At 35.7% G+C, this 26,146-nt stretch overlaps 2 protein-coding genes and 2 long non-coding RNA genes across 4 annotated transcripts; 1 reads left to right on the top strand and 3 right to left on the bottom strand.

Moving 5' to 3' along the window:
- Positions 1-25: 25 nt before the first annotated feature.
- On the bottom strand, positions 26-1,706 carry LOC146131738 (uncharacterized). Its single transcript, XM_083397486.1, has 2 exons — positions 1,094-1,706; positions 26-691 (listed from the first exon to the last, which is right to left on the bottom strand). The coding sequence occupies exons 1-2, from the start codon at positions 1,352-1,354 to the stop codon at positions 482-484; spliced, it is 471 nt and encodes a 156-aa protein (XP_083253612.1). The 5' UTR covers positions 1,355-1,706; the 3' UTR covers positions 26-481.
- Positions 1,707-4,381: 2,675 nt separating this feature from the next.
- On the bottom strand, positions 4,382-5,754 carry LOC146131737 (uncharacterized). The gene is made up of 2 exons (XM_083397435.1): positions 4,932-5,754; positions 4,382-4,677 (listed from the first exon to the last, which is right to left on the bottom strand). The coding sequence occupies exons 1-2, from the start codon at positions 5,684-5,686 to the stop codon at positions 4,593-4,595; spliced, it is 840 nt and encodes a 279-aa protein (XP_083253561.1). The 5' UTR covers positions 5,687-5,754; the 3' UTR covers positions 4,382-4,592.
- Positions 5,755-9,176: 3,422 nt separating this feature from the next.
- LOC146131736 (uncharacterized) lies at positions 9,177-11,886 on the top strand. The gene is made up of 4 exons (XR_014501662.1): positions 9,177-9,221; positions 10,987-11,045; positions 11,459-11,561; positions 11,809-11,886. It is a non-coding gene; the product is annotated as an uncharacterized LOC146131736 (long non-coding RNA).
- A 2,620-nt stretch (positions 11,887-14,506) lies between these two features.
- Positions 14,507-21,159, bottom strand: LOC146131735 (uncharacterized). The gene is made up of 4 exons (XR_014501682.1): positions 21,027-21,159; positions 19,414-19,518; positions 18,128-18,236; positions 14,507-15,019 (listed from the first exon to the last, which is right to left on the bottom strand). It is a non-coding gene; the product is annotated as an uncharacterized LOC146131735 (long non-coding RNA).
- Positions 21,160-26,146: the final 4,987 nt, after the last annotated feature.

The following is a 26,146-nucleotide window of genomic DNA, read 5'->3' as shown; positions in this document are numbered from 1 at the left end:
TGAGACAATTTATAAACTATATCACTTGTTCGTATCGTGTGTTTATTTTTACTCACAAATCGCGAAAAAATATAAAATACACAGCAACAAAAATCATTTTACTCGAAATTTGAACAACAACACTAAAATAACGATCGTTGCCAAACAAAGCTAATAACGCGCACTACATGCGCAACATTTTGTATTTGTTTTGTTGTTTTAAAGTGAACTTTTCTCTCTCACTACCACTCAGCTACTGATTTAAGAAAAGTATCTATTATTATATAACGCAGGGCACTAGTGGAATATCGATGCCCTCAAACATAACAACTTTCACATCCAAAAGTAAAATCATGTTTCTTTATGATCCAAAATGGCGGCCGATTCGTGCCTTGCACATTTTCTTTTGGTTGAACGCTTTATACACCTCCAACTGCCAGACTCGCTTGCTTACCGCGTTTCGAGCTCAAACGTCAAAAGTCCGGCCGCGCAGGTTCGCGATTCAATAATTGCTCGAAAAAAACCGTCGAAGTTTGAGGTCTTCGCCCTTTGTGACGTGGACAACGGTGCTGTCCAGTTCCCCCTCCCTGATTGCGACCCGGGGCACGATTTTATCCTCGTGCACACAACCAGGGGTGGACGGGGGAGAGCGCAAACTCTGACGTCGAAATTTCTTGAGCTTTTTGCAAGTGCACTGAAGTTCGCGGGTGATCTGACATTAAAAGACAAGTTGTTAATTTTATGCTGATTCCTAACATTTAATGTTACAATTTAAAAAGTATTTATTAGGGGTTTTATATTTTACAGTATTTAACTTGTTTATGAAAACTGTCAACATTGTTATTGTTTGTTGAAAATTTATTCGTGAAATTTTCCCGTAGGTGGAAAGTTTTTCCTTTTATAAACCTAATCGTTTCAAGGTGATTTGCGATTTAGTTCTTACACATTCTTTGTTGGGAAGGGGTTTAATTTAGGTTTTTTAAAAAACAAATAAATTCTTCAAGACGTCTCTATCTCACTATTTACAAGGAAATACTTTTTTGTTCTTTACTCTTCAAGTTTCTCACAAATTACGTTTTACCAGAAACAAATCAGAAAAATTGCAAAAACTCACCATTTTCTTCTCAACATCTTGAAGACTTCTCTTCAAAATCTCAACATCAGCTTCACTTATTCCAGGAGCAACATCTTCCCTCCTTTCAGGAGCAATTTCATCCTCTTCCTCCCACTCCAGGTCCTCTGGAGGGGTTGAGGGGCTCGTGGGGGGGAACCGGGCCCTGGGGGTCACCACCTTCCTTACTTTGGGGAAGTACCGGACCACTTTTGTCCCAGGGGACCTTGGGGCGCTTCTGCGATGAGAGACTGGCTTCTTCATGGTTTTGTTGCGTTTATTTTTAACAGGTTTAAGAAGGTTTGAATTTGTAATCTAAACAGAAAAATAAGTTAGGTAAAAATTAAGGGCAAGGTTTGATTTACAACCGAGCTTTTGTTGTTATTTTTTGCAAAAAAATGTTTTATTTATCTTATCTCCCTTTCTTGAATCACGAAAACTTTTGCAGTTATTATAGTCTCTATCAAACTTTATCGAAGCTAGGCGTCTGCTGTAGTTTCCTTTTGTATTTGAAAATTTCCGAAACTTTCGCACAATGTTCAAACTCTCTGTAGTAATTTGTAGTTTTTTCATTCAAGTAAAGTTTAAACTCCCACAAAAGATCTGCACATTTTCACAAAGCTGTGATCTTCAATAGGCTTTTAAACTTTACGCTTTTCAAAAGCTCTAATGAATTTAAGCCGCACACAGCGCCTTATATAACAAGCCAGCTGTGTTTCACTTCCTCTTTGTAATAATGTTTCCCCAAAGCAAATCCCTTCTATTCAAACACACGTGTGTTATTTTACAACCAGTGGCGAAATAATTTACAGTCGAGGTACAGTTGAAAGCAATTGCGAAATCGTTTCGACCATTTAGTTGCACCACTCTGGGTAAAATAGGTTCCACGGTGAACTATTATAGTATTTCCATACGCGTAAATTTACATCAAAGCGTTATTCATTATGAACTAACAGCACTTATTTAAGGTGTTGTTCTGTGATTAATAACATAAATGAACTATTACTAAATGATATTGTCAATATTTCTTCAATAGCTAAATATAATTTACTTTTAAATAATAATGTCTCTTGCTAAATAATGCCTAGATAGTGTTACGTACAAACAAAAACAACTTTATTTTTGTCATATACACTTAGTTCTGGTAATATGTGCTTGATTTTTTAACAAAACAGCAGTGATAAACAAGTTCTTTAAATAAAGTGCAAGCCATGTGCTTTGTCTCAGTACTTTCATTCCATCAACATCAACAGCTCATTATTCACCATTACAAACCGGTTATACTTGACCAGACGGTTGCAAACTGACATTAAGCTTGTTTTTACGTCGTCTTATATAGCGGAAAGGCAAGCACTTAGCCATATGACTCGACGCGTCTGCCATGCGTTTATATGCAGCAAGCATGAGTCGGGTGAAAAAACCCAGGTTCCATCAATGACTTGCTAAAAATGCATTAATCGGAAATTTTACCCTGAAACAACAAGTCCGTTGCGCAATAATCTGATGCGTGATTGTAACATTTGTTCTTAAGTCTATTTGCTGCTGGATCTGCTTTTTGATTGATTTCCTTTTAAAGTTATTACGTTGTTAAAATACCAGCAGCAATTATTTAAAATACCGTTTTTTTAATTTTTTTAATACAATTTCAAATGCGTTAAGTAAAGTTTTATCAAAACAGTTTTTATACTTCTAAATGTTTTAGATTTGTTTTCGTGTATATTTCCCAAAAATTTATTCATCTCATATCCCTTAAAATTATTTAAACTTTTCAAGCAAATTTGTAGGAAATCATTTATTCTGTTTCACACTGCCAGTGTGAATCAATGAAAATAAAACCTAACAGCCATCAAATTAAACAATTTTCGTTCCAATTGCACATTAAGTTAATAAGATTAAACTGACGACAAAACTTGGCTTTGTACTTAGTTTAGTAATTTAATACTTCTACTTTAAACCAGTTTGGAAACAAACTTACACCAATGTTAAACAGGAGGAGCCAATATTTCATCAACTTATTGTAATTGGCCCTACCAACCAACATTAGTCACGTCACGATATTTTTTGAATGACGTCATATCACGCCAGGGTACCACGTGACCTAATTATTTCGTGCCGCCTGGAATTTTACACTCACATGTTAAATGACACTAAGGTCACCGGTCAAATGTTTAAGTGCTCTCAATTGCGTATATTCCGCATAAAAATAGACAATATTCATCTAAAGTTTCCCAACGACCAAAACCGCCCATTAACTTGAGGTTAGTGATATAGTTAGGCCTGCCATTCCGTCCTAGTTCTAAGATAAGTTTAATTTTATTTATTTTGTCTGACATAGAAAGTCTATATTTCCACAATACGTCATAATGTTTTTTTGCCATTCAAAACTTATTAGTTGAAATCATTTAAAACAAGAGTACCATTGGATTTATTTGTTGTGATATCACATTTCATTATTCGACATTTTGATTTTGGCGTTACAATAGTTTTCCTTTTTTGGCTACAAATCGATGGTAACTCTGAACACTGCTTAAAAGGATACAAAATTTAAATAACCGCGACTTGCTTACGGATTTTTCAAATTCTCCGCTCTAGTTACGTAAGCTGTATTTTGTGAAAGAACGTCGAGAAGTTTTAGATGTCATTTCGGTTGCTTAAAATATCTTTAAAAAAACATTTACTGCAAGTAATCGATAATTTCTAACTTTATTTTGGAACCAGCAACCTGTCTACCGGATTATAAGTTCACTGTTGACGTCAAAGCGTTTCTGGGTTGCTTGATGACGTAGATGCATCGTAGTTTCAACGGTCTGACGTCAGACAGGAACTAATTGTAAGAAAATGTAGACTTCAGAAAATTTTACAAAATAAAAATAGACTTTCATAAACTTTACAGCAGCAACTGACAAATTGCTGATTTACGTTTTTGTTATTATTATTTGTTTATTATTGTTATTTTCACGTTGATTTTTTGCCTGTTTAATTTTATTCAGGCTACTGTGTTGTTCAGGCCGCCACTGTGTGTTTAAATTGTTGCTATTTAAAAGCATTATTATGGTTGAACAGGGAACTACTTTTATTTCGGATTTTATTGCTTAAATGTGATTCCCGTATTTCTAATATAATTCCTAAATGAACACTTGTGCTAATATAGGAGTTAACTACTTTGTTTATTGGTGGTAAATTGATACTAATAAGTCTATAATAGCGACCATTTGAAGAGAATAACTAAAGTCTGATGTTCTACATTCCATTCTGTACTCACTTGTAGCAATTCTAAAACCAGCGTCGAAATAATGAAATGCTTGTTTATTAATAGCTATTATAATCAAGCTTGTTGCTACAAGGCCAGAGAATATACAAGTAAGCACGATAAAGCACAAAAAACAACAAACACAGGACGACAAATTAGAAGATAACTGAATCATTTAACTGAATTCTACTTTCAAACTATATATTTGGTAATTAGTAATGTAGTGGCTAGATTATAAGCACATGGCATCTATTACAAATGGTAAAACTTCTTGGATTCTTGCAAAATGTCTTGCAGAGTGTTTCTTGTCATTGGTAGATTTTTGACTTCAAGAAACCTGAAATATTTAAAACACAAATCATCTGAATTGTTTCACAAAACTTGGTAAAATGTGCAATTTAAAGCAGTTTGAGTTTCAATTTGAGCAGACATGTTTCTCGGGATCGCTGTTTAACCGTAATTATCCGACGCAGTTAGTTAAAGAAATATTTTTTGTTGTTCTTAATTAACTGTTTTTTTTTTGTGTGTGTACAAATATGCTGTTATTGCTTCCAGGAGATTTGTGATTTCACAGAATTTTATTTCACTTACTTTGCTATTATTTTTTTGGCCTCTTCTTTTTTGACTTTGTTCTTTTCTTTAATTAGCTCGTTTAAATCTGGATTTACAGGCTTGGTATACCCAAATACTTTTTGCAGTTGCCCGCTTTGACCAGACTCCAAAGCCAGTTTAATGCAAGCAGCAAAAGGAATGCTTTGATATGACTCACGGCTCAACAAACGTGGGTTTTGAGATTTTACTATTTCAGAAACAAGGCCCAGAAATAAATTTCGATACAAAATCTCAGTTGAACATAATCGGTTTTCCAAGAAATCCTTGAATCGAGGACCAAGATCACTTCGAAACATCGATATTTCATCTTTGTCGAACCCACATTCCTCGCATTTTACTTCGTTGAATGCTTTCTCCCAACTTTTTCTTTTTACATCCGAACTTGCACACATTCTAATTCTCCAAGGATCAACCACCAACAAGCAAAACTTGAACTCCCCATTGACTTTAAACAAAAAGCAATTCCCGCTTTTATTGAGATTTGAGGAACAACAAATACCGATCATAGCAGGAATTATTTGATGACCAAGAGCTTCGTTTACACCAAGAGAATAAAAGGTGGGGATTTTAAGCCGGGTTCTGTTCTTGTTGCGATAAATCCTTAACATGTCGTCAATTTTGTTTCGCAGAGCTCCAGTAAGATCTGGTACTCCGGTAACTTCAGGTTCTGGATAAATATCAGACTGAAAAAGTTGGCACAGACCAGAAGTAAATTCATCAATACTCAGCTCCATTTCTATCTTGCTGCAACAGTTACGGTTGTCGAATGGAACAACTTCGCTGTTTTTTTTTGGTACATAAGCTACAGCTAATAATTAATCGAAGAATTGCACTGAAGAAAGAGAATCGGTGATGTTTGAAGCTACAAAAGCGTGACGTTTTAAACGAGTTGGACACAAAAGGTTACCACGTGATTATTTTCACCCTTAGGGTATTCCCCGACAACCAGCAAGGAGTTTTTACTGCTGCCTCACAGGTTAATCCATGCTTGGTAATATTGCGCCACAGTTAAACTACCCGAGCTCCAACGCGGGGTTCAACGACAAACCGGTAAGCAGTCAAACTTGACTCTATTTGTTTCTGCCGAAATCAGACTCTGGTCATTTTTTACCGACTCCGCGGTACTTGAAAGGTGAATTGGCTTTTAACTACATTTCTTCTCCTAATGCGATAAGCTAGGCCTGGGTGGTTAATTCTTCAAGCTCGTGTATCCGTATATTGCTCTAAGTCTCTAATGAAGACATAATACAGTTAATTTTAACTGAACGACAATTTGAAAAAGTTGACTATATTTTTTTAAGTTTGTAAACGACTTAAATTTATTTTGAATCGATTTTGACTTGAAATAAATTTGACTTTTATTGACAAGTCAAAAAATAATCGCCCTACTCAAGATCCAATAGCCATTAGCCATATCACATAGTATAGCAACATAGTTGAATAGAAAACTACATTAACTAGATATATTTTTAAGTCCACACAGGATTAGGTTGTTAACAGCAAGAAACGGTGAAATATGATCTTCCTGAAACGTTGGTGGTTCGGAATCCATGAACTCATGAGTGTTGAAAACCACTTCTTTTTTTTGACTAGATGTTCCGTTTTCTACAATTCACAATGCCGTATATAGTTTTTGTGGATTTTCTTTTTGTATTGTTATAAGTAAAGCTTAAATGCAACTTTTTTAGTATTTTTAACATTTTAAAGTTATATTGATGCAAATTACTTTACTTGCAATAACTCAAACTTCCACTTTTTTTAACCAAGTAGTACACCGAAAAGCCATCGCAGACTCGCCGAATCTGTCGATCTATGATGCAAGCAGAGCAAGCCAGAAAAACAACTGTACTATTGATACGGAAGCCGTAATCGTTGGTCATAAAGCAACTTCCGAGGGGCTAGATCACAGATGTTATTAAACACATGTTTGTGTGTGTCTTTCATTGATTGATACGGACTGATGATCCCCCAGTGTGAAGTTGTTTGTACTAACAAAATGTGCAAGTATTGGCGCATGGTTGTTTCTCGACTCGCTCCTCTCTGAGCCTGCATAGCTCAGTTGGTAGAGCGACGGTCCCGGCTTGACCGGAGGTCGTGAGTTCGAACCTCACTGCAGGCCAGTTGTTTTTCTGGCTTGCTCTGCTTGCATCATAGATCGACAGATTCGGCGAGTCTGCGATGGCTTTTCGGTGTACTATTGATACGGAAGCCGTAATCGTTGGTCATAAAGCAACTTCCGAGGGGCTAGATCACAGATGTTATTAACCACATATGTTTGTGTGTGTCTTTCATTGATTGATACGGACTGATGATCCCCCAGTGTGAAGTTGCTTGTACTAACAAAATGTGCAAGTATTGGCGCATGGTTGTTTCTCGACTCGCTCCTCTCTGAGCCTGCATAGCTCAGTTGGTAGAGCGACGGTCCCGGCTTGACCGGAGGTCGTGAGTTCGAACCTCACTGCAGGCCAGTTGTTTTTCTGGCTTGCTCTGCTTGCATCATAGATCGACAGATTCGGCGAGTCTGCGATGGCTTTTCGGTGTACTATTGATACGGAAGCCGTAATCGTTGGTCATAAAGCAACTTCCGAGGGGCTAGATCACAGATGTTATTAAACACATGTTTGTGTGTGTCTTTCATTCATTTTTTTAACCAAGTCAGTATTTTAAAATAATTTGAACAAAATTTGTAAAAATACATTTTTGGTCATTTAACCTAAAATATATAAACTGTTGCAACTATAGGCGTAATATTAACCTTGTAATTATATTTATAATTTTCGGATAACCATTATAATTGCCAAGATAGCTAATATTTTATTAACTTAATTTTTGTATGTTTTACCAAAACAGTAGGAATTCTATTCTTATCTGAGATGAATTTAATTGATGATCATTTCAAAATAATCGTTATTATTGTAGCAATGTTCCACATGAGTAACCATGAAGGGGATTCTTATGTTATACAATGCATTGCTTGTGCAGCTGGCAATTAAGCTACCCGTGTTAACTTGTAAGTACCTGCAATTGTTCGTAAATGTTCTTAAAACACACAACTCAAAATCAACAAAATGTCGTGGTCGACGCATTTAAAATTCCAACAAAGCGCAGTAAAAAGCGATCCGGTACCAAGTAACGCCTTTACTAAGCCAAAACAAGCGAAATATATTGAAACCTGAAGAGTTTTTACCAATTCTTAACTCAATAGTTTTTAGCATTATATTAGAAAGTAGATTCGCTTCTTTTTGGCAAATTTTGGCGAAATTGCATTTTCGGATGTGCAACGTTATCGGGAAAATTATATGAAAACCACGGGCTTTGTTTACATACTGAGAATAAAAGGTGTGAATGTATCGAGGTTTTATTCTTCTCGTCGTGAAACTTCACTGTTTAGCAAACAAATGTTGGCGCCATGGGCGCCCGCAGGGTGGGGCAAGGGGGGGCACTTGCCCCCCCCTGGAATTTTAAAATGTGATTATTAGTATTATTTGTAAGTGTAATATGTTATTACTTATGAAGGTTAAAAATAATATACACTATCCATTGCCCCCAGTGGCGTATCCAGTGGGGGCGGGAGTTCTTACCACCCATTTTTGTAAGTGATATTATCGCTTTTGCTTCGTTTTTGTCGTGGTTTAGCAAACTGTTCGAAGCGGCGTGCTTTTTAAGTAATTGGGTCACGCGTCTTAATCTAATGCGAAGCCAAAATCGAGCGCAAAACGCCGTTTTTCGTTTTTAGTTTGGTCGACTGTAAACGCTGGATAGTTTTTCTCTTTCGTTATTTGTTTAGGTACACCGTGATTTCGCAGCTGGCGCCTGACAGGATTGTCGACGACGCACGTGCTCGCTTTTGCTGGACGTATTTGGTGTTTCTGGGTTTTTTTCTATCACGTCTTGCAATCACCATTCTATGACGTCATACTTTCACTTTTTTAATGACGTCATTATTCATTAACATCAGGCTTTTTTCACAAAACAAAGGTTAAAAGCATTTTGTTTTTATTCAACATGCAAAATAAATTTAATTAATAACAGTACAGTTTACATTTCCCAAACATATTAGAGCTTATCGAACAGCATTGCTTTAACACCTCCACCCAATTAAGAAATTTTTCGATGCTTGAGGCTGCTGTAGTCGTCACGTGACCTCGCGTGTAATCAGCGCGGATCGAAATTCCTTTTTTCGGCAGATTGAAGAAAGAAAAAGTAAAACGTGTCAGTGGTGGAATGCTGCCAAGGTGGAAAAGGTCAGTCTTGCTCAACCGCTGTCAGGTAAGTTTGCTGTGTTTTTATTATTAGAGAATCGGTTAAAGATTAATATGTTCTTGAATAATTTAGGTATTTACTTCAATAAACCCTTGGTCTAAATGTAGGTCAGCTTTATTAAATCCGGGGTTAATTTTTTTAGTATTTTTTCGTTTGCATGTCTTTGTTATAGATGTGGTTGAAATAAAAACATTTTGCAATATTGTTATTTACTTGGCTGATGTGTCGCCGCTATGTAAGAAAGTTATTTGCTTTCGAACATTGTGGTTTAAGGACGATTACAGTTAGTTGCTATATGAGGTTTTTTGCGCGGAAACATGCTCTGGTTTTTAGTTTTTCAACGAAATATATTTTCACTGATGAATTTCGCATTAGCCGTTAACAACCAGGCAATTCCCCTAAGTCCCCAGTCGACTTTTGTTTTGTTTGCTGAAACTATTTTTCCTCTTATCTCTTCTCTTAAGCAGAACCGCCCTTCGGTTTTGTTTGTGTGCTGTGATCGTAAAAGTCGACTGGGGACATTTGTAAATTCACCGAAAGTTTTTCAACTTTCTACTGAGTATTTACGGTTTGTAATTCGGTCCCTTAATTTCCAACGATAGCATTCGTTCAACGTTGTGTAGACCAGTTGCTCAACTGTTCGCTCACCATTGATTCTTAACTTTTTAATAGGTTTCATTCCTATTTTTGTTTCCTGTTAGCTAAAATAAATTTTGACCGCTTCTGTAGATCATTTCCCAAGCTTCGTTTGTAAATGTGTTATTTAAACAAAATATGAAACATTCACTGGGTAACTACTATTTTATAAATAATTTTGATGCTGTTTAAAAGTTTTAAGATGATGTATTAGGTTTCAGTTTTGCAAATAATTACGGTAAATAACAAATATAATCTTTAGATGGACAGTTTTCATCGTTAGTTTTCATCGTTGTTTGGGAAGTGATGATATGTTATGTCTTGTCTGGTGAGGTTGTATCGGTTGTTCAACTAGGATTTTTTGTATAGAGGTGTTTTACTATTTTTTTTAATTGTTTTAACCAATATTTTTGTTTTGTAGAAAACTTACAACATTAAGAAAGTTACTGAACGGATACTTTATTTCAGTTTGAAAGAGTTTTTAAGACATTCAACATTTCGATTCAACGATTCAATCAAAATGTGGTATCGGTATTAATAGAAATGTTATGTTTTAGAACAGTGTTGTTCCTGTTAATTAATTGTTTAACTGGTTTACAAATTTTTTTGTAGAACTGCTGCACAACAGATAAGCTTCTACCAATTTTCGTCTTTCATTTAAGGAATATTAAGGAGTGGACTCCGGCAGTAAGAGAGTTGCAATAACTTCAACTTGCTACAACATGAGGTTTACATAACATTAATACTAGGCCGATGGCCAAATGTCAAAATTAGACGTGATTATGCGATAAAAATTTGGTGCCGCGCTTTATTGTTTATTCTTTTTAATTAATAGGTCTGTTTAATTCCAGATATTGATAAACGAAGTTTAATCTGTTAAATTAATTAAATAAGATTTGTTAAATTTCAGGTATTGACGTGTTCACATTTGATAAACAACGAAACAAAAATTCACGTGTATAAGATTTCTTGAAGCATACCACGAAGCCATAAAAAATCTCGGCGCCTGAATTCTTCCCAAGGTATTGTTGTCATTCAGTTTTACCGATTTTTTAAAGATCGAATTGTTTTTAATCTTAATTTTAATGCTCTGAAATTATCAGATGGTGTTTTTTTAGGCTGATAAAGGCCGCAGCTTTGCACCAGATCACCACGTCGCGCTTATCCTGTTCTTCAACCACCTCTACAAGCTGGGTAATATTTTGTAATTATGAGCCTATTCCTAAAAATGCACGTCAAAAATCTTTCTGTGTTTTCTGTTGTCTGTTTGGTAAAAACCGGTTGCAAATCATGACAACGAGGTCTCGTTTTTTTATTACTTACGAGCAACACGTACACTAATTAACAACAATGTCAAAATAATAATTTGAATTTAGTGCATTTAAATTCGTCAACATGATCCTCTGCCGAACCATCGCTTATTCAAAGCAAATAAACCTTATTTTGTCGCACTTGGCACGTTTAGACTAGATTTAACCTACGCTGAATTAACTTTAGAAAAAGTGTTTTGGTAGAACATTTGGTTTATAATGTAACGTCATTCTCAAAATAATTCATGCCCTCCCTCCTGTTACGTCTGACATAATACTTTACAAACAACTTTTCAGTTCACTCTCGGAAAAGTTTTGCGGAGATCTGGTTGGGAAGTTAAGATGTCTGATCCCAAAACATTACGATGTTGAAATAATCAAAAATTGGAAAGTTCCATCGGTAATGTTCTGATTGTGCAAGGCCTAAATATACCTTTATCTTAGATCGTTTTTGCAGATTATTGTAAAGAAATTTACCTTTTTTTTCCATTTCAGTCCATACTATTTACGCTTAGCCCGTTTTAAGTCGAAAAAATTACTACCGAAGTATCGGACAATTGCAATTTAAGTTTTATCTATTACAAATGAATGGAAATATATGTATTGAATTGCTAGATATATTGAATTGCTTCTTTTTGTCGTTATAGTGTGTCATGATCATATCGAAGCCGATTCCCGATGACAAGACGGAAAGGAAACTTCAGCGAAGATTTTCTACCAATTGAAGGTAGTTTTCTCTCGTAGGATGGTAAACTTATTTCCCACCTGATAACCAAATTAAAATTTTTGTTGTTTTACGTCGTCGTGATGACGTCATATGGATACACGTGGCTGGTTTCCGAAAAACCCTCTGATATAACGTATTCCATGTAACTTTTACAGAACTACTTGGAAAACGACATTGTGTGAGACTTGGAAGAAAACTTTTTTCTTGTTCGCAAATGTCAATTCTATATTTTTGTAATATTCGCAATAATAAAAGTGTTGTATTATTTATGAGGCGTAACTTCACTTGCATGCGTTTGCTGTGGATTGATGTTTGATACTAACCTGTCGCGTCACAACTGCACTGACGTCACACACACTTCACACCGCGGGAAATGTTTAAATAAGATGTCCCGTACGCTTTTGTGACGTAACAACGTGTTTTTCCTACGCGTGCAAGCATTTAATATCGAGTATTTGTTGTTTGTCGTCCTCGTACATTATTTACAGTTGTTTATCATAATTTCGTTATAATAAAATATTTCTTTCGTAATCAGCAACTACTTGTAGGTTGTCGTTTTTGGTATAGTTGTTAATAAACTAATCTATTATTTCAAGCTTAAAATGTCTAACATTTTTATTACTCCTCTGATTCTGCTTCACCTTGTGTAACAAAGCTGCCACCAATTTCGCAGAAGATCGCTGTTTTATTTAATATCTCGCAATCAACTTATTGTGTTTTACCATACTTTAAGTTTGCTGGTATTTGTTTAGGCAAAAGGTTTAATTTTGGCAAAGTGACTACGATTCACTCTAAATACGCAGTTTAATACTTTTCCACTTTAGGCTACACATATATCTTTACCCAGTAGGCTAGTTCCCATCTGATAAATTGGGTGTGATTTCAGCCTACTATTCACCAAACCATTCGATAACTGACTTCGTTTTCATCGCGTCTAAATGGAACACTATACCTACCGTATACATCAAAATCACACAAATTATTTGGGTAAATAATTATCCACGCCAAATGAAACGCGTTCATGGCGTGATTTTGGGCAAACATTTTCACGCACAAGAAGAATGTGTAAGTAAGTGGAAGGCGGGAACTTAAAATTATAAATTAATTTTTTGGTTGTCGAAAAAAAACCTCTTTAGTTGTCAAAAAAACAGTTTCGTCAAGTACGGTTAGGGTTGGTTGTGTTGTGTTGTGTTGTTCAGTTATCTGTTAATTTGCTCATTCCATTCGATTCCATCCATAGTTTTATTTTTTCGTCGTTTCAACTCCATTCTGTAAGAATAGAGGGAGGATGTGCATTAATTCCATTTGTATCTTTCCATAGTTTCCAGTGATATCTGTGGGAAGAGAGAGATAAGAAGGTTATCCTGCCTGCCACGCCTAGATTCGATCCTGCACCTACCTAACCGCAATCCTAATCCCTAACCGCAACCCTAAGTCGACCGATGGAATCCAGCCTGTCAAAAACTAATTATAACAACCCTTGGTTAGTACAGTATTATAGTATAGAGGAACTATTCTAACTTTAATTCATATTTCATTTTACGGCCTTAAAGTGAAACGGGCCCGCGGCGCGCCGGTTAAGAGTCCGACTCCGGGTCGGTAGGGTTCCGGATCAAATCCCGGGTGTCGTAGGCCGCCCGCAGGCCCCGCGCCCCCCATCAGCAACTCACTGGGGCCCTCCGGGCCCCAAAAGCCCCACAACCACCGAGAACCACGCAGGTCCCGCGCTCCCCATCAGAGCAACTCACTGGGGCCCTCCGGGCCCCAAACAAACCAACCTCAGACCCAACCGAAGGCCAGAAAGGGGCCCAAAGGGCCCCCACGCAATCCCGCCCCTTCCAAGTGTAATAGGGCCCGAAGGGCCCCTCCGGGGCCCGCAGGGCCCCAACCGGCAGGGAACCCGTAAGGGTTCCCGAACATACCTTTTGCTTAAAATTTCTATTTTCTAAGTATAAGTACTGTGATGATTTATAAAGTATAAGTATTTGATCACAAAGTAGAGTCCAGATCTTATTGTTTTATTGGCGCTAAAGAAGTACACAACGAAAAAAAGCACACAAAAACGGCGAACTGCAATGAAATAAATTTAAATGTCACATTGCAAAAAACATCAAAATAGGTTAGGATGTAAGTACAGAACGACCAAGTATAAAGCCGAACCTTTAAACCTGAGGCCGACGTGCGCATGCGCAGTATCATCATTGTTAAGGCCGCCAACTTAAAATTGGAATACTATTTGGGTGAATTGTCACACTTACGCAACGATGCTTTTCAGTTACGTAATATGTTTGCTCCTTAACTTCAGCCTTAGTCGTCCTACAAAATCTATATCTCCCTGCACTAAACTCCTAACGTACACTCGTGTCTGTTTAACTAAACGCAGCTAATAATTGTAGGAAAATCCAGTATTATTTAAGGATGCCCGATTCCCAAATGTTGGTGATATTTTAGTAATGTTTAGTGATGAACGTAGTATTTATTTTCAACAATTTAAACTTTGACATAATAACCTTCAAAACATTACCTTTATAGTCAATAATTTTCCCGGTTGACAATGACGTCGTTTTGTAACGAATGAGACGTCCAGGCTTTATGCGCATCGGGCTGTAACAATATACTGGACATTCCTAATAAATAATACTCAGGGTGGCTACAGCACAAAAAACATTTTGGCCTCAACAACATAAAACTATTTTTCGTTTAAAACTAACAAAAATGCAACGAATTCAAGATGAATTAATACTGAAAATGTACACATTTGAAAAATAAGCCAGGGTTTACAAATTTCAATTTCTTTTTAAAGTGGTAGAAAAACTATTAAACGTGAAAAAATAGGGCATTTTTAAATTAAGTTCAAGATTGTAGTCACCCTGAGTTTGGTTGACAATTGGCAAAAGGAGAATCAAGTTGAACAACACACACATGACAAGGTTGCTTTCTGCAACAACGAAACGAAAAACAAGCAATTCATAAATAACAACAAACACTAGAGGTTAGTTAGTGGTCTGGGCAGTTCAACATGTGGCCTCCCTCATAAATGATGGCGAACTGTGCTAAGTGCTGATTTGGAAGCAGAACATCATTCTTTCTGTCCTCTTAACAGAGAATGACCGTCAACTTTTGAAGGTAATCTGAAATACACCAAAAATAAAACTTAACCAAGCAATTAAGTACCGATTTAGAGCAGGGTGATCCAACATTTCCAGCTTCTAGGGATTTAAGGGGGTATGAAAACTGATAAAATGACGTCACAAAGTTAGACAAGTAACCAAAATAAACTCCTGTTTAAATGTGATATTATTGGTCAAAAAAATATGTTTCTTTTATTTAAATGACAAGGCTTTTAATATAGTAGGTGTGATGCATTGGGCACACAAAATATATATTTGCAAATTGCGCAAAAAATGGCATTCATCAATATCATTCCGGCTTTTGGCAATGAAATATACTCCGAAGTTGCACTTTCTAGAGAGTGTAAGAACATTTTGGGTAAGCTAACAAAATTCCACTATACTGTGTTGATTTTCCATAACAGGGCTTAAAAGAACTCATTGCTTACGTAGAAGAGCACGAAAAAAGGTTAAGCTTGCTGAGTACAGAATTTAAGGTAGTTATTAAAGTTGCTGTACATGCTAAGCTCATTTCTATGGCCACCTAAAATACATCATTTAAAATTTTTTGCTTGGTCAATGCGTAATATAAGGAAATCAAAAGCATTCCTTACCAATAAAATTAGTGATAAATATTGTGAAAGGGCATTGAACCAATATCGCCGCAAACTGTAAATCGTAAACATGGAATAGCATAGGGGGAATATTTTGCATCCAGGGGTTGTGGGTGGTTAACTTATAGGACCTACCCTAGTCTAGGGGTCTATTGATATATAACTTACCTAATATTTCTGAAAAGCTACAATGGAAAAGTAACTTGAAAAAACAATATTTGAGTTGATCGCAATCAAAAATAAGTTGGCTACACCTACATTACAGTTAACAAGTTAAGTTCGCAACTTTAACATGAGCAGTTTGTGCATATTGTTACTTGTTACATAATACAAGGCAAAATCAGCTAAACTAAAAAGAAAACAACATCATATTTACAACAAATGAATATTTTTCTTATGGCCGCCATTAGGGATATTCCATAAAACCAAAATCAAGGTTTTTTTAGCCATTATTAGCATTCCAATGAAGTGATTTCTACCTTAAAAGCAAATTTATAAAAACATGTTTGGTTAACAACTGTCTAAATTTGTCAACGATAAAGTGATATTTGCCCAATTACCTGAAAATTACCTTAGATCAGCGTTTCTCAACCGGTGCGCCGCGGCGCACTGGTGCGCCGTGGAAGGTGGCCAGGTACGCCGCGAGAAAATGGGGAAAAAATGTTACAAAAATTCTTTATTATTTGAAAAAAATTCTTTATTATTTTTGCGAATAAGTTTAGAAACATCTGGCCACTATTTTCTGTGAATAAACACTGAGCAATATAACTGGATTCGTAGTCCTTATTGAAGTCCCAATGGTTGATGTTGGCTCTTAGCCAACAAAGAAAGAGGAACTATTGCAATCTAGCGGGGCTTCCGCCATAAGACCAAAATTAAAACAGAAGCAACTTCGGCATAAGAAAACAGTTCGGAGTAAGACCGAAATAGGACTAATACCTAATAATCGTAATAGCGTTTAAATTAAAATAAGACCTAAATTCGCCCGAATAAGGCCTAAATGGCAAGAATAAGGCCTTTGCTACCTTTTACTTAACCCCAAACCCCACCCATAACCCCAAACCCCACCCATACACACAAACTCCCCTAATAATTTTTACCATAACCCAAATTCTAATTCTACCCATTACTCGCGTCTAACCCCAAACAGAGGCAAACAATCCTGTGCCAAAACACTATGACACCCAAACGTCGACACCAAAACGGCCGATGCCAAGAATATATATGTCCTTTTATCGTCCCATACCCTGTCTTTTTTGCAGTTTTGGGCGTTATTTTGTCCATTTAGGTTTTTTTCTGTTACATTTTGGATTTATTCCGAGTTAGATGTTGTTGCTCTTGGGGCTTATTCTGTGTTTCCATCGAACATTAACTAACATACCGTGTGTTTTCATAATTTACAACATAAAAGGCCTATTTCATTTATTTTCTTTCTCTTTAGGCATGTCTTATTGAGCACATCGTATTTTATAGCAGGTCTGTGGAGTCGGGAGTCATATTTGAGACTCGGGAGTCCCGTGTCCGACATGCGCAGTACCAATTTTAAAACTAATAATGCCGCCAAATGCAAATTAAAAAGGCGAAATAGCATATGGTGGATATCTTCCAGCAATGTATTGTGGTTGGATGAGATATATGACACCCCCTATGAGGGGATTGTTGAAAATCCACCTTAATTTAGTTACGTAAATGGGAAAATTAAATGCTGTAGGGTTGCAGACGGACTAGGATTTTGATAAAATCACACATTTGGCCGGAGTCAAACTCGGGAGTTGGAGTCGGGTTATTTTTAACCGATTCCGCAAGCTGCTTAATAGATAATAGAATTGGGAGCCTGATGTAATAACAACTGCCAGCAAAAAACAAAGTATCCAAACAAAGTAAGCAGTCGACTCGCTCGTTAGGTGCGCCGCCACGTTTTTAAAGGTTTACAAGTGCGCCCCGGGGTGAAAAAGGTTGAGAAACACTGCCTTAGAGCATTAGAATTTTTGTTTATTTATTTTTAACAGATCCGACATAACTTGTGACGTGACGTGGTAAGTTAGGTAATTTTAAAAAGGGTTCTGTTCTGCAATTAACTGGTTTGCAATGATGTAACAAAGTTATGCTATTTGCATATTAGCACAACTTGTCCTTCAATATGCGTTAAAAATTGCAATTATTCGCAAAAAAAATTGTTAACATTTTTTTTTAAATTTATATTATTAATGAAAATGTTTCAGAGATTAGCTTTTATTGCATTTATAAATAATCGACTTGTTGTAAAAAAAACCTGTTTCACGTTTTTTGTGAAATCAACAAAAAATTGATACATAACATCAACTAAACACTGTTTTAGGTTCGCTTATTTTTTACAATTATTATATAAATTGGTATAATATATGAAGAACTCTGAAACAGTAAATCAACACTTTAAATAAATTTACATGGCAAACAGCTTGCAACTTTTCTAAAGTGTCGCAGTCCTTAGGAAATTACTGTTATCGGAAAAAAATTATTATTTTTTAAACTTTACCTTTTTGAGCCTTCTTTACCAAAAGCATCCTTGAGGCCTTTTGAGCTGATCTCGAAATATTGTGACGAATCTGTTTTCACCGATTCCTTTTTCTTTATTGGAGCATTTTCTGAGCTGTTTGAAAAAAACTTGTTAATTTTGAATAAAGAAGATTTAAAAAAAAATTAGATGGTTTAATAAAACAAACAGTAAAATTAATGCAAAAGTTAAAAAAACATGAAGTGTTGGGTAGGATAAAAGTGTTAAAAAATATTTGAATAATACTTTCCCATTATTTAAAATTGATGCATTTTTCATGTTAAATTTATTTAAATTTTCACCACGATCCAGGTGTTATGCATTCACCGAGACATTTTAACACATAAATTAATTACTTGCCATAAGCCAAATCTTAGAGTTCATATTAATATTAAGTCATATTAAGAATTGATAAATAGGGCTTTAGATTAGCGCGTTCTAGCTTTCACATAATCAAATGTATTATTGGACGCATAATATAGTATGTGATGATCTAATGTTTTCCGTATTGTTGTGTCGGTAAAGTAATTTCGTCGATTTAGTTGCAAAATTGCCGAGTTTTGTCCACTTGCCTTATTTCAAACTTGACATGTAACCTTAAATCTTTTAATCTATAAACAGCCAGTCTTGCAAGCGGTGATAATCACGGTCTGCAAAACAAGCCACCACACCGACGCCTTACTCCCGCAGCAAATTGGCCTTAGAAAATCTCAAAATGAGTGCCTAGCCATGTTTAAAAAGTGCAGGCCAGTCTTATTGGCCAAATACATAACTTTTATGTTCTTTCTTTCTACATATTGGCTATATACATGCCGTTTCTTAGCATTTTGGCGCGCAGTCTTGAGCCGACAGTGGCCACGATAGGCGGTGGCTGTCCACAGTAACTTGAAAACAAATATACAGTCATGGAATCATTAATGCTAATTGACACAGTTTTAATTTACATTTCTAACAATATACTATTGGTTGGAAGTTCAGTTGTGGTTTTGACAGGTAGCATATTAAGCCAGAAACCTTCGCAAACCAAATAGAACTCACGCCGTTGCACCCTTCCTGGCAACTGTAAGGGGTCAGGATCCAGGCCCAGTACACAAGTTTCGGTAGGGGGTAATACAGGTGTATAAACAATTCCGGTATCGGTTAAAAAGTGGTTTCGGACGTATCAGTCGAACACAAATAAAAACTTTAAAGACACTTATTGACCAAAACGTGTTTTGATTAATATCGAGCACGGAAGGAACAAAACATAAGTATTCCAAATAGTTTACCATCTTTTTTTCGTTTATCGGCAACTGACATTTTCTTCATTTTGTGACTCAGAATCACTTTCAGCAAACCTCTCATCAATTTTGAATCTCTCATCCATTCCAACCCTTAAATGCATTTTTGTCATTTCTTTAAAATGTAATTTTACTTTTTGCTTAAATATTTTTCCAGCTTTTAAAGCCGACTCAATAGTTGATGGGAAGCTAAATAACATAGTCTGAGTATCAAGCATTATCTCATACAACCAGTGCTGTATTGACTTAAGTCACTATAATGACTCGACTCCGATTTAAAGTCGACCGCTAGTTATTCAAAGATAAAATTTGAGTCCAAACTCACGCGATAAAGAAGGTTTTTTCAGTTAAAATTTTTACACAAATTATTCAAGCAATCTAACTCCAGCACCAGTCTTTATAAAAAAATATTAATAAAATATTAAATTTTTAGATTGATATCCTATATTTTCATGGCAAAATTTCTTGCTGCGTGCTTTTCTTTGGCAGCAATATCCAAAGTTCTTAATCAGGTGAAGTACATTGACTTTTGTAAGCTTTTGCCAAATTGAAAACTGTGGATTTTGCAGTCAGACTTAACTATTTTTATGTGCTTATTCAAGAAATTTTTTGCTCAAACTACTGATTTCTGCATGTTTTATGTTTTTGTGTAAATTATGTTTGCAACACTGGAATGAATTTTTTACTGTGATTTGTGCCAGGACTGCACAGTCGGGTAAAAACAACTGGAGTCCGACTCCCCAGTCTTTAGTCCGACCAAATGTGCAATTTCATTGAGTCCCAAGTCCTCTACATCCTTTATGCCAACAATTTACATAAATGAAATAACGTCAATATTCAGCAATCCACTTATAGGGGTGTCGTATAATTCATTCACCCACAATACATGATTGGAAAATATTTTACCATATGCTATTCTACTTTTAAAATTTCCAGGTGGCGTCAATATCAGTTTCAAAATTTGGTACTGCGCATGCGCCCGTCGGAGGTTTGGTAGTTTTATGTAGTCTTTACTAGAGTCCAGAGTCCGACTCTAGCCAAACAAACAGACTCCTCGAATCCGGAGTTAGACTCCTTCTAAAATTCGCATTGCATAAAGGAAATAGTATATTAAAAAACGTTAGCTCGATGGTGGTTTGCGCATTTCAAGGGATTAAGCACGTTTACCGCGATTTTACATAAAAATATTTTTGTGATGTGGATTTGTTGGACAATTGTTCTGAAACTTGATAAAAGGAAGAGGTTATTCGCCCAGACACCAAAGTAGTTCGACAGCAAATCGCTAACGAGTCCAAGCTTAAATACTAATTCTGTCAAATAGCCTATAATAGGCACCGGCGCAGGTCTACAATCCTACCACAGCATTTAAACAAATATTAAATCAACACAAAATATTTGGGTTAGGGTGCGAGTTAGCGTTCGGGTGGGGCTAGGTCAAGTATTATTACATTTATTATTTTAATAACACTTGACTCACCCGCACCCACACAATGTGCGTTGTGGTGGGATTCCAGTAACCGGCAAACAAATTAATTTAAATCGATTGCACCCCTAGTTTCCGTAATGCTAAATTGCTAAATAATGTATTTTAAATACTCTACCTTTTTATGTTTAGTTTTTTGTGTTTCCCAAGAGCGCCAATAAAACATTGGAATAATGCAAAAGTTGGAAAATTAAATCTAATACTAGTCACGTATTGCTGCAACGGTTAAACATCGATCGCTAAAACCTTTTTTAATTTTTTAATTCGGCAAAACAAATCCTACACGGATGAAACCACTACCATAATCATCCTGCCAGGATTTTTTTGATTTTTAGTCTTTTTCAAAATGATTTTTTCGTTTAAATGTTTCCAAATATTTTTGAAAAAATTAAAATGATGTAATAAAAACAATACAAATATTTTACTTGTAAATCAATTTAATGATGCACTATATAAAAATTATATTGAATGTTTCTGAAACTTTCAGTTATTCAAAGTTTCGTCATCGCTATTAGGCATTCTCAACGTTTGTTCGGGACCTACTTCGTAGCTTTGTAAGAAACGACTTTTAGGAAAAAAATACAAATGCAAAACTTTCCGAACAATACATTTTTTTCAAACTTTCGGCAGTTCTAGAAGAAATGTTCCTTATTCAAACGACAAAGTCAAAAAAGTGACCCCATACCTGGTTACCCCAACATAATAAATTGTTCGGGGCCTATTTTCGCTTTTTTCATGATACGAGTTTTGGACGTAAAAAGAAGGCAATTTTTAAAAACTTTCCGAACAATAGATTTTTTTCAAACTCTTTGCAGTTCTAGAAGAAATGTTCCTTATTCAAACGACAAAGTCAAAAAAGTGACCCCATACCTGGTTACCCCAACATAATAAATTGTTCGGGGCCTAATTTCGCTTTTTTCATGATACAAGTTTTAGACGTAAAAAGAAGGCAATTTTTTAAAACTTCCCGAATAATAGATTTTTTTCAAACTCTTTGCACTTCTAGAATAAATGTTCCTTATTCAAACGACAAAGTCAAAAAAGTGACCCCATACCTGGTTACCCCAACATAATAAATTGTTCGGGGCCTATTTTCGCTTTTTTCATGATACGAGTTTTGGACGTAAAAAGAAGGCAATTTTTAAAAACTTTCCGAACAATAGATTTTTTTCAAACTCTTTGCAGTTCTAGAATAAATGTTCCTTATTCAAACGACAAAGTCAAAAAAGTGACCCCATACCTGGTTACCCCAACATAATAAATTGTTCGGGGCCTATTTTCGCTTTTTTCATGATACGAGTTTTAGACGTAAAAAGAAGGCAATTTTTAAAAACTTTCCGAACAATAGATTTTTTTCAAACTCTTTGCTGTTCTAGAATAAATGTTCCTTATTCAAACGACAAAGTCAAAAAAGTGACCCCATACCTGGTTACCCCAACATAATAAATTGTTCGGGGCCTAATTTCGCTTTTTTCATGATACGAGTTTTAGACGTAAAAAGAAGGCAATTTTTAAAAACTTTCCGAACAATAGATTTTTTTCAAACTCTTTGCACTTCTAGAATAAATGTTCCTTATTCAAACGACAAAGTCAAAAAAGTGACCCCATACCTGGTTACCCCAACATAATAAATTGTTCGGGGCCTATTTTCGCTTTTTTCATGATACGAGTTTTAGACGTAAAAAGAAGGCAATTTTTTAAGCTCTGTTTTAATTTATCATTTTTTTCAATTACGACTTGTCATTAGTTTTATGTGCTTTTATAATGGTAATTTACAAAAAAAACATTTTTAATAAATATTTGCTTTTGTATTTTGTGGAGAAAATTTGTTAAATATTACAACAAGGAAATTCCCGATTAATTAATAATTTTTCTGCTAAAAACTTTAGGCGCGACAAGTAAAGATAAATTGCATTATTACTTTTGTTATATTAAAACATGATAAATATTAAATAGGAGTTAAAATTAAAACACTCAAATTCATTAATATTTTTGCCTAATTTATTTGCCTAATTTATATTTTTCTACTATACGAACCATAAAGGAAGCTTTAGAAAGCGAAACGCGAAAGTGTTTACATAACCTGATTAAGCCTGACCTGATCTTCTTTTATTTCGCGATTTTCGCCATGTTGTAAAAGAGTTTCCTACGATGTTTGCCCTGCTGTAAAACACCCTTTTTCATATGTTCTTATTCAATCATGTTTTATTCGCAATTAACAATGTGCATACGATTTAACAAAACATACGCCATATAAAAATACTTTTTTACGTGCATTATAAATTAAAATGTTTAGTTTGGCGATGTTTCTTTGCTGAAAATGATAGCAACCAGTTGGTTTGACTTTGCGGGGAACAACTGGTCGCATAAGATGTTATTGAACCCGCACAAAAGGAAACACCAGCTTGGTTCATAGAACGTTTCCGATGATCTTTCAGCAGACCCAAATGTCCCATGGACTGTCCTGATTGCCGCCAATCCATTGTTCTTAGGTAGTTGACAGCGCACGTAGTAATTCTTTTAAGACAGGTAGCTTGGCATGTACGTTGTTATTGGTTGAAGCAAGTAGCGATGTTTAGGGGTGGCTGTCGCTTTTACAATATTAAAACATGCTTAATATAAAATAGGCATTAAAATGATAACAGTCAAATGGATTTATTTTATCGGATAATAATCAGATGATGTAAGTTTTTGTATTTCCTATATCTCGTATTCATGCCGTTACCGATACCCGATATTTTTTGCAAAACGTACAGACACCCCAACCGATACCAAATGATTTCATTACTTCAAGCAAATTGATGCAATCACAGAAAGTAACAACGATTATTTTAGCACGTTTTATTAACAACTTCAGCTTTTTAAGTGCAGCCAAATTATTCAAAGACAACAAAGATAGTAAATAATTAAAGTTTTGGAAATGGGTTCAGATTTCTCAAAGCTTCATAGTGACCTGCCATGAAACCGCTCTCATTGGCCATATTATATGTAAGTGGCTTCCAACCAAGCTTTTTGGAAGCTTCCATATAACAGATATTACAGGCAATCATTTCATAACGTATAAAGGCCTCGTTTACTAAAACTAAACGGAGATACGTATTAGCATTTTTCTTCGCTTGGTTTGCAAAATTCTGAAAAACTGAACCCTCGTGTAAATCAACTTTTAGCTCTAGTCCGCACATATATTTAGAAAAAATTGCTTGGTCCACATTACAAACCCTTAGACGATATCTATTTGTACAAAAATGGCTTTGCATGTAGCTCCACAGAAAATTATGTTGTCCCTCATTTAAACTGCCTTCGTATAATTTCGAAGTTAAATTGATAAATCTGAAATACGACATGCGCTCGTTAATAAATAACTGGTGGCGGCAGCATTCATAAACGTTTTCCGCTTCCAATTTTGGTGTGTTAATCATCGTTACAATTTGTTCAGTAACTTCCGAAAAACGTTTTTTTATTTCCATGTGGACTTTCACAGAAAAGTGTTCTAACGCCAATTCTTCAAAATTAAAAGAAATGTTTTCTGTAACGTATTGGGTACTCATTTGCATGTCTTCGGCACTTGGTATTTTTCGTTTTTTTCGCTTTATCACTGTAATAGTTCGCGGCATCTCGTCATCGCTGTTTTCCGAGGTGCTCTCGATTAGTCTTGAAATTTTTCGAGGCTTACTGATGCAATTCTCAGGGGATCTTATACCAGAAGACATACAAGTGTTTGCTTTATCGCCAACAGATGAATTATTTGGTAAAGAGTCTTTTAAAATATGCGAAGCGCTTTGTTCACTATCATATTCACCGGGTTCGGTGTTGATTAATAAAGGCATTTCACCTGTGGGTGGAGGACAAACAACGGTCGTTTCTAAACTTAATACTTTTTTATAAATAAAAAAAAACGCCATTTCGTGTCAAAGTTGGTTCAATTAATGTTCTACTAGTCAAGTTAACTAATTCGTCATTGTATACAAATACACCGTTCTCGCAAAAATGATAGGTAATGTAGTGACCACTGTTAACGCGATCTCCAAGTAAATTGCTTTTACGTTAATACAGTTTGGGACAAAGGGATAGGAGTGCCAAACAATAATTTGATAAAATTATGTCAAGTAAAACGCTAGAGATACAGATTCGTGAGACTTCTGCTATATAGGCTTAACTTTTAAAGAATTTTGAGAGCGTAACATTTGGTTTTGGCACGGCAATCCAGTCAGTGTAGTTAAAATAAACTTAAATTCTCTTGTTTTGGCATAACATATTAAAAAAAAGAATTTACCTCAGGATCAATAATCTGACGTCCATTGCTGTCTGTCAAGAGCAACACCGACTGAACCCTGCATAGCCTGACGAAGATAGCCAGTCTCTTTTCCACAAACTCCCTTTGGAAATTTAACAAATTAGCCATTTTCTCCCGATATAACTTAGTTTTTAGGAGGTGCTACAAATAAAGAAATATGTAAAATACATTTGGACAAACTTTGTTTGCTGGGTATAAATAAATATATAATCATGGTGCGACGTAAACTGTATTCTCCACAAGGCCAATAAAAACTAACACACAAAGCAAACTGGACATAATCCTTAATAAATCGATTATTGTCTTAAAATAGGCCACGCTTAAATCGTTCAGCTGGGCGTTCTAGCTATGGGGTCATCAAAATGGTTTTACTGCATTGTTAAATAAGGTGTATTCTAGCAATACTGAATAACTAAAAACAATCTATTGTACGGAAAACTATTTTATTTGTCTTTACTTTTATGCTGCGGAACCAAGTTATGCCAAAAAATATTATTTTTAATTCACATAAAAATCCTTCCTCGTCTTTCCCTGCAAATATAACTATTGATACAACCGAACATTAAAACAAATAACTTAACTTCAAATGAACTATGCTGATCTACGTCGCTGACGTCAAATAACAATACGAGCCGCGTAATGCGAGCGGTGGTTACCCCTATGACAAAGCGTTTCGGCGGCGTGTGGCCCAGCGGGATATGCGCATAGAAAATGTCTAGCGAAGCGACTTGTTGCATTCCTTCAACAATGTAGAACCAAGTTTCGCCAATTAATAAAATAGGCCACCCTTAGACCGTTCTGCTGGGCGTTCTAGGTATGGGGTCATCAAAATGACTTTACAGCATTGTCGACTAAGATGTAAACTAGCAATACTGAATAATTGAGCGGTGGTTACTCCTATGACAAAGCGTCGCGGCGTCGTGTTGACCAACGGGATATGCGCA

This window comes from Ascidiella aspersa, chromosome 9 (assembly GCF_963924565.1).
Source record: "Ascidiella aspersa chromosome 9, kaAscAspe10.2, whole genome shotgun sequence".
NCBI lineage: Eukaryota > Metazoa > Chordata > Ascidiacea > Phlebobranchia > Ascidiidae > Ascidiella > Ascidiella aspersa.
This window is presented reverse-complemented; position numbering and strand designations above follow the sequence as displayed.